This window comes from Falco cherrug, chromosome 19 (genome assembly GCF_023634085.1).
Source record: "Falco cherrug isolate bFalChe1 chromosome 19, bFalChe1.pri, whole genome shotgun sequence".
NCBI lineage: Eukaryota > Metazoa > Chordata > Aves > Falconiformes > Falconidae > Falco > Falco cherrug.
The window spans coordinates 6,515,047-6,526,553 of record NC_073715.1 but is presented as its reverse complement, the minus strand read 5'-3'; the positions used below and the strand labels follow the sequence as shown (position 1 = coordinate 6,526,553).

The 11,507-nt window shown below is 46.7% G+C and overlaps 1 protein-coding gene across 1 annotated transcript; it reads right to left on the bottom strand.

Moving 5' to 3' along the window:
• HOXC9 (homeobox C9) lies at positions 1–2,906 on the bottom strand. Its single transcript, XM_005436110.2, has 2 exons — positions 2,332–2,906; positions 1–339 (listed from the first exon to the last, which is right to left on the bottom strand). Exons 1-2 carry the CDS (start codon positions 2,891–2,893, stop codon positions 95–97), a joined length of 807 nt encoding a protein of 268 aa, XP_005436167.1. The 5' UTR covers positions 2,894–2,906; the 3' UTR covers positions 1–94.
• Between the last annotated feature and the right edge of the window lie 8,601 nt (positions 2,907–11,507).

Below are 11,507 nucleotides of genomic sequence, written 5' to 3'. Positions count from 1 at the left end.
GCCTTTTTTTGTGGGTTTTTTTTTGGTGGTTTTTTCCTTTTTTTTTTTTTTTTTTTCTCCACCCTCGTTTCTCATTGACTGGACTTTGCCAACTTTATTGCTGTTCTTTATCGGTTTTTTCTTTATTCATTTTCTTCATTTTCATTCGCCTGTTCTGAAACCAGATTTTGACTTGGCGTTCAGTGAGATTAAGGACTCTGGCTACTTCGTACCTCCGGTCCCGTGTAAGGTACATATTGAATAAAAACTCTTTTTCCAGTTCCAGGGTCTGATACTTTGTGTAAGGACATCTTTTCTTCCTCGTGGAGCGCGCATGAATCCAATTTGCGACGGGATTGTCTGAGAAAGAAGATTTTAACATTTTTTTTGGGGGGGGAAAAATCAGTGTATACAGCTGGCCTTTCTTCCCTCCCCCCTCCACGCCCTGGTGTATCTATAGAAAGAAACCTGTTTAATTAGCAGATCTTACCTAAATATTTTAAGTGACCTTCAGAAGAGTTTAATCTGTTTATTTTGGAGGGGTCATTTCCTTTTCTTTTGCTGCTGTTCTCACATAAAAGTTTCAGTAAATAAAACCGTAGCAATGGGTTTAAAATAATAATTATCCACATGACTGCTACTAGCAGTAATCTAAGAACATAGTCATAAAAAGTAAAAATTCCCACCATTTCATAGGCCCATAAACTCTTTTTACAACCTCAGCTCTCCAATACTTTCCCTAGAAGCTTTCCCAGACCTGGAAAGCCGAGTTTGTTTTTTTAATATCTTAAGGATGACACGCGAGATGTCCCACTGACTCCCCGAAATTGGCGCTTTTTTTTTTTTTCCCCTTCTCCCCCCCAGCCTAAAAGACTTTCCAGGCTGCTGCCACAGCCCGCCTTGGCCGGGGAGCAAACCCGCCGCTCCGTGGGAGAAGGTTTTACCCTCTGCCCGTTTTAGGCAGCTGCCTGCCAGCAAAGGGAGACTTTCGCCTCCTGATTCCTCGACTTATTTTTATCACGAGGGTGCCTGGCACCAGCTCGCCTGTCATAAATAGAGGTGTGAGCGCCTTTCCTGATAGAGAGCGAGATACTGAGGCACCAAGGTGCTCCCATCTCCTGTCACCCAGCTTTATCGCTCGGAAATCTCCCGCATCTTAGGCCGGGGGGGTCCCCCCAAGCCCAGGGCACGGCCGAGCGGCCGCAGGGGCGTGCGGTACCCCGGCGGGTGCACCCGCATCATCGTCCTCGCATCCCCCGCTGGTGCTGAGGTCCTCTCGGGAGGGTTTGGCGAGGAGGCATTGTGTTGGGTGGGTTTTGCTTTGGGGCTTTTAAAATTATTAATTTATTTTATTTTAATCTCGGATGCTGAGTTGCTGCCCTCCTGCCTCTGCATCCCCCAGGAGCTGGTCCCCTCTGCAGAGCTGGGCTCCAGGCTCCCTGCGCTGCAGGGTGGAGGTGAGGGTGATGCTGGCGGTTACCTGACTCCTGCCCCTACAGTGTTCAAGGTTTCCTGATGGCTGGGTTGGGGTTGGGTTTGTTTTGGTTTTTCTGGAGTTCCCCCCCTCGCCTTCCCCCCCTCCCCTTGGGCTGCAGAAGATGTTTCTTCAAGTGTATGGTCCAATGTCCTGTGCTCGCTGCCTTTTGCCCTCTGCTACCTCCACACACTTAGTTTACGCCTTTACAATTCCAATTTCCCCCTTTGCTTCTCCCCTACACACACACACACACGCCCCCCCGCCCAGGGCACCCACCTTTTCATTTATTCCCACGTGTTGGAGCATTTTATGAATAATTGCACCGGTGGAGCTTTTATTGATTTTTAAAATAGATAAAGAGACACCTCTGTGTTTAACCAGAGATATTCCTTTCCCCTCCCCCAAAAAACCCACATCAATATGTTAACTTCCAGCCAGCTACAACTCTTCCTTGTTCTTTGAAAGTGGAAATATTTGAAAGCGAAGAGGCTTCTCCCTCTGCCTACCCCCCTCTCGCTCCCTCTCACACACGCACTCTCCTTCTCTATTTTTTTTTTAATTCCCCCCGGTAGAAGGTGATGAATATTTGATCAAAGAAGCCAAAGCCCCCCCCCCCCTTTCCCCTTGCAAGGAAAAAAAAAAAGGGGGGGGGGGAGAAAAAGAAAAAAAGAAACCCAGAAAAAGACTAAAGTGCCCAAAACAAAGTACAGATATTCGCTCTCCGGCTCTGCTAGGCGGACTCGCTCAAACCCCCAGATCTTCCTGCGTATCTGGAGTTTTAGGGTCGGGCTCTCTAAGGTAATTTCATTTTATTGAGTAGGGTCCTGGAAGCTGTAATGCCTCCCCGGTCGTAAACAAGAATGACTTCGACTTACTAGGGTCTAATTCGTGCTTTTCTTCTTTGTGTTTGCTGGAAGCGATGGCTTCGGACTCCGGGGAAGGAATTGTCTGCGCTGCTCTGTCTCTCAGCTCCCCCGGAGCCGCGTACATGTAGTCCGCGTAGCCGCGGCCGTCGGCGGGGCCGCACTCCGGCCGCCGCCCGGGGAAGGCGTCGGGCTTCAGGCCGTAGGGGCGAGCACCGGGGGCGAAGGCCGGGAAGGAGACGGCCCCGGCGAGGGGCTCCAGCCAAGTCCGCATGTACCTGGGCTCTGCCCCCACGGGCGCCTGGGGGGCGTAGGGGTGGTAGCCCACGGAGGACTGGGAGTGCACGGGAGCCCAGGAGGTGGTAAAGACGGCCGGCTTGGGGGCGAAACTGCAGGACGGAAAGTCGGCACAGTCCGGGACTAATCCTGACGGTCGGGCAGCAGCCGGGTGGGAGGCAGTGCTGGGGAACCTGGAGGCCAAGAGCTCGTCGTTCTCGTGGCTTATCAAGGAGTCAACATAGTAGTTGCTTATGGGGCCAGAAGCCGACATGGTTCCCCCCTCTTTTACATTCATAAGATTATTGTATGAACTGTATGTGTACTTTTTATCTTCTCATAGAACAATCAGGGCAGGTAATTATTTTTTCAGCCTTTCCCAGTGTGCCATTGGCTGCCCGCCCTCACGTGATTGTATTTACCCAAAAATATAGCGTGGATCAATCCGCAGGTCTTTTTTTTTTTTTTTCCTTTCCTCCTTCCTTTTTTTTTTTTTTTTTTTTTAATAACGCCACCCGGCTTTTCCTAAAACTGCTGGAAATGGGGCGGGGATGTGGAGGAGGGAGGCTCGGCCGGTCCTCAGCCGGGGGATGCTCTGCCCGCGGGCTGGGGGGGAAGATTCGCCCTGGTGCTAGGGAAGGTGGAAGGTAATTGTGGAAGGTAGTCCAGGAACTATTTCTTGACGTAATTTGTCTCTGTCCTTTGCTTCTGCAGCTTCTAGCCTCTAATGGATACATTAAATGGGATAGCGGTGGGAAGGGGAGAGGGGAGAAGTGCGGTGAAGGTGGGCTCCCCACTTGGAGAAAGGAGCTGGGGGGGAAGGGGGGGAGAAGCTTTTACCCTAAAAGCCAAGGGGGCTTTTGTCATCTTTTGCAGCGCTGTCTCATCGTTAGGCTGCTCAGCAGCTGAGAAATCTGTGGGGCAGAGGCACATCTAGCCCTGCTTTAAGAAAAAAAGTGTCTTCAGGAGGGAAAAAAAAAATATATATAGTCTGAGGAGCAGCTTTGAAAACAGGAGGGGGAAATAATAATACCACACACACACACACAGCCCCCCCCCCCCAAAAAAAAAAAAAAAAAAAAAGAAAAAAAGAAAAACTGAGCTTTTGCAGTGAAAGGCTGCATTATTCGGCAAGTAGTCGTGGATGTTTTTATGTCCTTCAATAAAATTTTTACGAGGATCACTTGATTGTTCATAAATGTGTCGTTCATTAAATAAAACCGTAGGACTGAGTTTCAGCTATATAGCTGAGGATGAGAGAGCTTTTGCGTATCAGGAGGAAGCAACAATGTGTGTTTGGCACATGATTTTTTTTTTTCCTCCTTTTTTTTTTTTTTTTTTTTGTTAACGCCTGGAAACTTTTCTTTTTACACCAAATCGATTGAAGAAGTTGGAAGCGTTAAAAAAATCGGTGATAACCTGCCTGCATTTTGAGAGAATAACCTTTCCTTTGTAAGGAAAGACAGGTAGGTAAATAGCTCACGCCCATTGGAGTCTGAAATAAGGGAGTTAGGCGAGTCTTCTGGCAGAAAAAAATAATATTAAAATTAAGGTACCTAACAAAAAAATAACCTTTCGTGATTTTTTTTTAGAAACAGAACCCCCCAAAAATATGGAGTGTCTGGACTCTCCATCACCTCGGGTATTCTAGAGCTGGGGGGGACATAGAGGGAAACGGTCAAAATTTGCAAGAAGGGAAAGTGTGGGCTCAGAAAGCGGTGGGGGTCCCTCCATGGGAGAGGCAGGCAGGCAGGCAAGGGGGGTGGTCAGGGTGTCTCCAGTGATGCAGCATTCACCAGTGACAGGCGTTCTGTACAGTCTGGGCAAGTCCCACGGACGGACACAGCAGAAACCTTTTTTTTTTTTTTTTTCCTCCCCCTTCCCTCCTCAGTAAGTTGCATGGGAAATGCGAGCGGGAGGAGAAAAGACATTAAGGCAGATTGAGGAAGAACAGGCAAGAGGGAGTGATACTGCCAGGAGATCTTCCCCCCCAGCCCCTCCAAACTTACCCCCTCAGCTGAGCCAGGATAAAATCCTGCACCTCAATCCACAGAGCTCCAGGAAAAAAAAAAAAATAAATGCACGAGGCTGCCCTCGCTGCTGGTAGAAATTGGATTTCCCTCTCAAAAAATAGGGAAGGCTTTAAAATAAAAATATGACGGGAGGTGTTTGTCAAGGGACTCCAGATTTTCCAAATTCGAAAAGTCATCGACTCGCTCCCCCCACAGAATTTATTCCTCATTCCGTTTTAAGTTCCCTGCTTTATGTGAGCCCTTAAAGGGAAATATTCCTGCAGGAGTAGAATGTCTTCTTTGGCCTTTATCGAGACCAATTTATCTGTCAATCATCAGTCTCCAATGACGGTTATTTTTATGTTCGCGAGAAAAAAAAAATCATTCTTTTATTTATTCCCATTTTAAAAATACTTACTCTGCAAGACTGCTAATATAGTGGGCTGTGACATGTAGAGGAGAAAAAGCAGCTTGGCTTCTCTACTTTGGTGGAATATTTTAAAGAGAATCCTTACAAAAGAAGGGTTGTTTGCAGATGTATATGCAGAAGGGGAGAGGGAGAAAGGGGGGAAAAAGAGGCAGAGAGAGAAGGAGGGAGAGGGAAAGGAAGGACTGAGCATGCAGAGGGACAGAAGCACTGAAAAGCAGAGTCAGTGTGGAGGTTTTCCAGAGGGGGAAAAATTTTTTTATAGTGTCAGAATATACCACAGACGAAGCGCAAAACGAGCAGAAATTATCAAAGCCACGCAGTCGTAATAAGTAGCAGCAGTTTTTGTAACCTTAATGCAAGCAGGCAAGGTCACTAAATTAGTCGTGGATGGTGGATGTTGGTGTTACACAAAGGCAAACGTATCTGGCAAAGATTTCTTTTATTTGCACGGAAACCTGCAGCACACGGGATTACTCACTCACTCCCCACACTGTGGTGGGGTATTAAACACAAAATAAGATCGCGTTTGTCATACAAACCCCTCTCATTCAGGGGCTGCTGGTCTCAGAATTGCGCAGTACAAAGCAGAGATGGAGACACTTCACCTTAAAGCAAACTAAAGACACGGCTTAAGACTAAAGAGACGGCTTAAGACAACGTTTTCTCCACATTTAGCTGCAGAATCCCGTAACACGATGTGAACCCCCATAAAATATTGTCCTTTCACGCTTATCTCACATGAGACCATCCCCATGGATGAATGAAAAGTTATGTGGATAAAGTCCGCTCAGAGTGCAGGGCAAATAAAGCAATATCCTGAAATATTCTTCTTTTCAGTAGCAGTGTCTCCAAGCAAATATCCAGACTGGATCTGAAACACGCCTTGCTATTGAATTCAGCAGCTACAAGGTTATTTCGCAGCTTTTCTGCACGCTCCAGCTAGACTCCTATGCCTCCACAAAAGCTTCGGTATTTGTTTAATGGGAGATTACCTCTTCTGAAATGATGGTGAGCTATCACATCCCTTCCAGGCAGACTAATATCTTTTCCTCTCACCTCTCCTTTTGAATCTGCAGGGGAAAGAAACTTAATTGCATTGAGCAAAACTAACACTAGCAATCCACAAGCTGTATGAGTATTTTTTTTTCCGGCGGAGAAAAATTGAGTAATTTTTATATATATATATATATAAAAAAAAGACGAAGTCTACTCGCAGATTAGGAGGTTATAGGAAATCAAGCCTTTGTCTGAGCACTGTCCTGGTTAGTTGACTTCTGACACCTTTTCGGAGCTAAATGCTTCCCATGTTCGCCCTGCTCCCTGCAAATGCTGTGTGTGCTCAGCCCGAGCTGCATCCCTTCCCTGCCCTGTGCGCGTAGCCAGGCTCTTTCCCCACTTCCAAATCTTTTGGTTTCGCTTTGAGAAATTCTCCCCTGATTGGAAGGTAGTGAGACAAAAAAATAACCCTAATAAAAAGAGAGAGAGAAGAGGGAGGAAAAAAAAAAAAAAAAAAAAAAAAGAAAAAACCCCAGCTATTGGACAGCCTGCCTGCTGAGGTGACACTGCTTTCTTGGGGCGGGGGGTGCTCTTTAAATTTTTTTTTTCTTTTTTTTTTTTCTTTTTTTTTTTTTTTTTTTTCAAAAACCGGTGGTAAGGAAGAGCCAGGCTGCGGTCACAAGTAATTGGGGAGGGGAGGGTGTATCTCCCCTTCCCTGCTGCAGCTCCAGGCCCGAGCAGCACCAGCAGCCTTCCTCCGGAGCGGGGCTGCGGCGCTGCTGCCCGCCGGGGCACCCCGAGACCGGAGCTCCCGGCGGGGGCAGCCCCGGAGCCACGTCCCGGCCGCCCCGGGGCCGGGAGGTGACGGGCACCGCGCCCCCCGCCAGCCAAGCAAACGGAGCGTGCTCGGGGAGGAGGGAGAAAAAAAAACCCAGCCGCATTCCCCGCTTTCCCTCGGTTCAATAAACACTGTCAAGTTCGGATTAAAAAAAGAAATCGGGGTTTTCTCGGCTCCTTCCCCCCCACCGGCCACGCCGCACACCTCCAGCCCCGCTCCGGAGCGGCAGGGAAGGGCGGTGCTGCCGTCCCATCCCTCCAGGAACGAAACGAAAGTAACCCTCCAGCCAGCTCAACTCCCACTCCCCGCCTGCATTTCCAGCCTTAACCCGGAATAAAGTTCCCTTTCCCCCCCACTTCTTTGTCCTTTTCCATTCCCTTCCTCTTCTCTTGCCTGCCAAAGTTCTTTCTCTCTTTCTTTTGTTCCTTCTTCACCCCTCCTTTCCTTAAGAAAAAAAAAAGAAGAAAAAGGGGGAAAAAATTGTACACAATAGATTGAATGACTCTCAAGCAGACTCTCTGAAGAGGCTGCGAAATATTTTCTGATCCCCCAGATGCCTCTGTTTATTCCAGGATTGTCTCTTAAAGTAAATAAATATGGGGAAAGATTAATTTCAGGCCAAATACCATCCGTGAATCTTGCAGCAGCGCGATCGCAGGCTATAGGCTTTGCCTTATCCACCCCACCACCCCACTACATTCTTTGGCTGCTTGAAAATCATATTTATTCAGGCTTCCTTAAAAGTTATCATACAGGAAAGCTCCCCAGGACAACAACTGACCGCTGAACGCACATCGCTTTGTATCAACGTGAAAACTTCAATCTGAGCCAACATGGGAATCACAGCTAAGGCAAAGAAAATCACCATTCAGCTGAAAATGACACTGCAGGAGTTTTTTACCTGCTTAAGTGCTTCACCCCCCCCCCCACCCCCCCCGTTTGTTGCTAAGAATTCCTGTCTCTCCAGTGTTGGAGGTACAGCTAATAGACAATAAATTCCGAGGTGCAATTAAAGCGAAGTACAATTTCTTTAAGTGTGTTATGGTCTCCTTTTCCAAAATTTCAGGTCTCCACCAGACGAAGCCTTCTGCAGATGTTCACAAACCCCAGCAGCTCGGCTGCAGCAGCCGGGGAGGGTGCAAAATTAAAGCTCCTCTCCACGCTGCTCTCCAGGTTAGCTCGGTTTTGGGTGTGATATGAAATGCAGGTCAAGAGAAGGGGAAATTTTTTTTTCCCCCAGAGAAGTAAATTAAAAGAAGAGCAAGAAAACAAGCCTGAACCCAGAAAGGCGAAGTGTATACTGCCTGAAGAAACATATTTCTATACTTCTGCCTTTACATTTATTATGTTTCTGTCAGACACCCTGTAATTAGCATAGATAACTATAGTTGCAAGCTCCAAGTTGTGTCTGCAAATTCTATTGTTTGGCTGCTCCAGTTGCACACTAGCGAGCTTGAAAGCGAGCACAAGGTGTTAGGAAGAGCCTGGTGCCCTCAAATAAGACAATAACCCCGAGAAATGGGGGGGCGGGGGGGGGGGGGGGCGGCGGGAGGAGGGCGGAGGGTGCTGCTTTAGGCGATGGATTCCAGCACAAGCTGCACCGCAACATCTCTGGCCTGGTGCAAAAGTCTCCTCCAGGAGATCAGCTCAGCCTTAAACCTGCTTCTATATACCACAAATATGGCTTAAAAGAAAGACTATTCAGGCAATACCCCGTCTTCTGTCTTAATCCGCACCCCCACCCCCACCATCAAGCGGTTAATTGTAAGGTCGTCTGCAGAGCCAATACCTATGTAAATACTCACTGTCTGAGCCAGACACCTAAAGTAACAACCTTGAGCAGGGACATTTGCTACCATTTACACGATTCCCTCCACCAGCCCCAGTTTGTTTTCCAGCCCTGGAGCGGGCTCGTCTTGTAGGGAAGAGCTGAGCCTTTAGGGGACTTCCCCAAAACCCAGCCGAACAAATACCCACGAGTAGCCAGGAGAACTTTTATCGGGACACACACACAAAAAAACCCCTCCCCATAATATAGCACAGTTCTTCCCCTGCTGCAAAACTGGGAGAGTGTACCAACGCAACCTCATCTCCCCACAGCCTCCTACCCAACTTTTCAGCCCCACAGCTTTTGCATACACACGCACCCCCCCACCCCCCCAGATCATTCCTAGCAGCAAAGGATGAAGTTCATCCGTAGGCAATGCGTGCACACACAGCGAGACACGGGCAAAAGCCTCCAGGTTTTAAAATTACACCTGCTGGGAGAGGAGTATTATACAAACAGACGCAAGAAAAATTACGCAATCCAGCGTATCATAATATCGCTAATATTTTACTCTGATAACAGCATCAGAAAGTGCATGAACATGAGCAACAAAGCAATACTACGCGAAGAAAGATGAAGGCGAACAGCATGGTGTCTTTTTGACTACCCATGTTTTTACATAAAAAACAGGCACATCTATACAAAAATAGCTGAAGCAATAAATTCCCACCGTCCTTCTTCCTGATCTAATATCATAATTAAAAAAACAGTAGGGGAGATTTTAACTTTTATTGCATTTCTGGAACTGGGTTGCTAAACATATATTAACTTTAGACTCTTCTCTTTCTCTCCAGGGGGGTGGTCTCTTAGAAATAAAATCAATCTTAATATATACATAATAGATATTGTTTTGTCTTGTACATGCTGTTAGAAGAAAGGGAAAGAAATCTGCAGATAGTTAATACAGAGAAAGCAAACTCATCATACATGTAATGAATCCTTTAAATCATTCAATTATCACAGCACTAATATCAAATAATTATGGTTAAATGTACCAGTAATCAACCTTGTCCCTGTTGAAATATTAATTTACAGTATCGTAAATGAGTTTCTTCATTCTTTTTTTTTTTCTTTCTTCTTCCTTTACCCTTTTTTTAAACTCGCTTATAACATTTTTTTCCCCAGCCTGGTGTATTCAACCTAAAAGTGTGATGAAAATAGCCGAACTCCACACAACATTGCTCTGAACCAAATCAACAACTATTTCGTCTTTTCCAGACTTAAAATACAGCATCTTTAACACAGCAGAGAACACAAAGCGATACGTTTTCAAAACGATGCTTAAAAACACACATTAATTCATCGCACGTGATTTTCTTCTCGTCTGGGTTATAACGTTCAGACCAAGCGCCTGTCCTATGGAGCAGGGACACCACTATTTTTGCAATCGAAATATACTCCTTGGACAGAAACTTTGCCCTGAGGCTCACAAGTAAGAAGTCAAAGGAGGGGAAAATCCTGAAATATCACAATCCACCAACAAAAAAACCTAAACCCTAAAATACACCACTCGCGCCAGATGTGAACCCGCCTTGGGAAAAACCTGCTAGCCTGCCGTTTTGCTTACCCAGAAAAGTCCAAATATTCAGAGTTTAAGACTTTATTTCTCCACGTCAACCTGTGCCTTTCCAACATAAGCCCAAACCACGGGATTCGGGTTTGGTTTTTTTTTTAAGATGCCACAACACACAAATGTCTGCAGAAGCACCGCTAACCCTCAGCAGATTCTCCTCTCTCTATGCCTTATTTTGCTCTCCGCATATTTACTTCTCCTGCTTGCCACGTTACAAACATCACTAATCCCACGCGTCGCACAGGACCCCTGCACTCCTCATGTGTGAGCTCGGCTGATATTGACTTTACTTTGCTTCCCCCCCCTTTTTATTCCCCCCTTTTTCGCATTGAAACGCTGAGCCGCACATAGAACTTTCCCAACTTTTACAGCGTTGTTTGTTTTTGTTTTTGGTGGTTTTTTTTTTTGGGGGGGAGAGTGTAAAATAACCTTTTTTTTTTTTTGCCCAAGAGAGACACTGCTCATATAACACAGACGTCTGATTTTCTTCAGCAACAGTTACTTAGCTTTTATATGTATCCTTACTAGAAAGTAATTCATAATCCAGGCTGAACCAGCCGCGACATAGTAACCATGCTCTTGAAAGTGAAACCCCAGACCCCGATTAGAGCATGGAAAAGGGTTATTAAATTTTATCTCTGATGCTTTTGCTGGGCTGGAGATAGAGAGCAGGAGAAGTTGGAAACCCTGATTTCTGCTTTGTTCTTCCATCCACCTCCACCAAAGAGAATCCACTGCAACTTCTCGGGTTTAATAGCGAGAAGGCTCAGCAGAAGATGGCAACAGGAGCGCTCCCAGCACCAGCACCCTCCTCCGCCAGCACCACCATGCCAGTTTTCCCCAAACACACACACCCCCTCCAAAAAAACCCAAACTCAAATCCCCTGAAAACCCCCAATCACCTTTCCAATTGCCAGGGATGACCGAGTGGGAAGCGACCACCTTTCTAATGTATTGATTAAAAAGCGACCACTGGGGATGCGGGAGGGAGGATTTTTGTTTATTTATACCACCCCCCCCCTTATTAAGGAAAGAGCGAGCGCCCATCACCCGCAATGTGCAACCGCTGGTGCTCTGCCAATCATCCCGCTCTGCTAACTTAATAATTTGAGTAGGAAAAGCTGCTTCCTTTGTCCGCCTCATTTATCCGCGGAGCAGAAACAATAGCGCGGAGGGTAGGAAAAAGGGGCGGGGGGCAGATAAACCACCTTCCTAAATCGGGAGCGGGGTGGGTG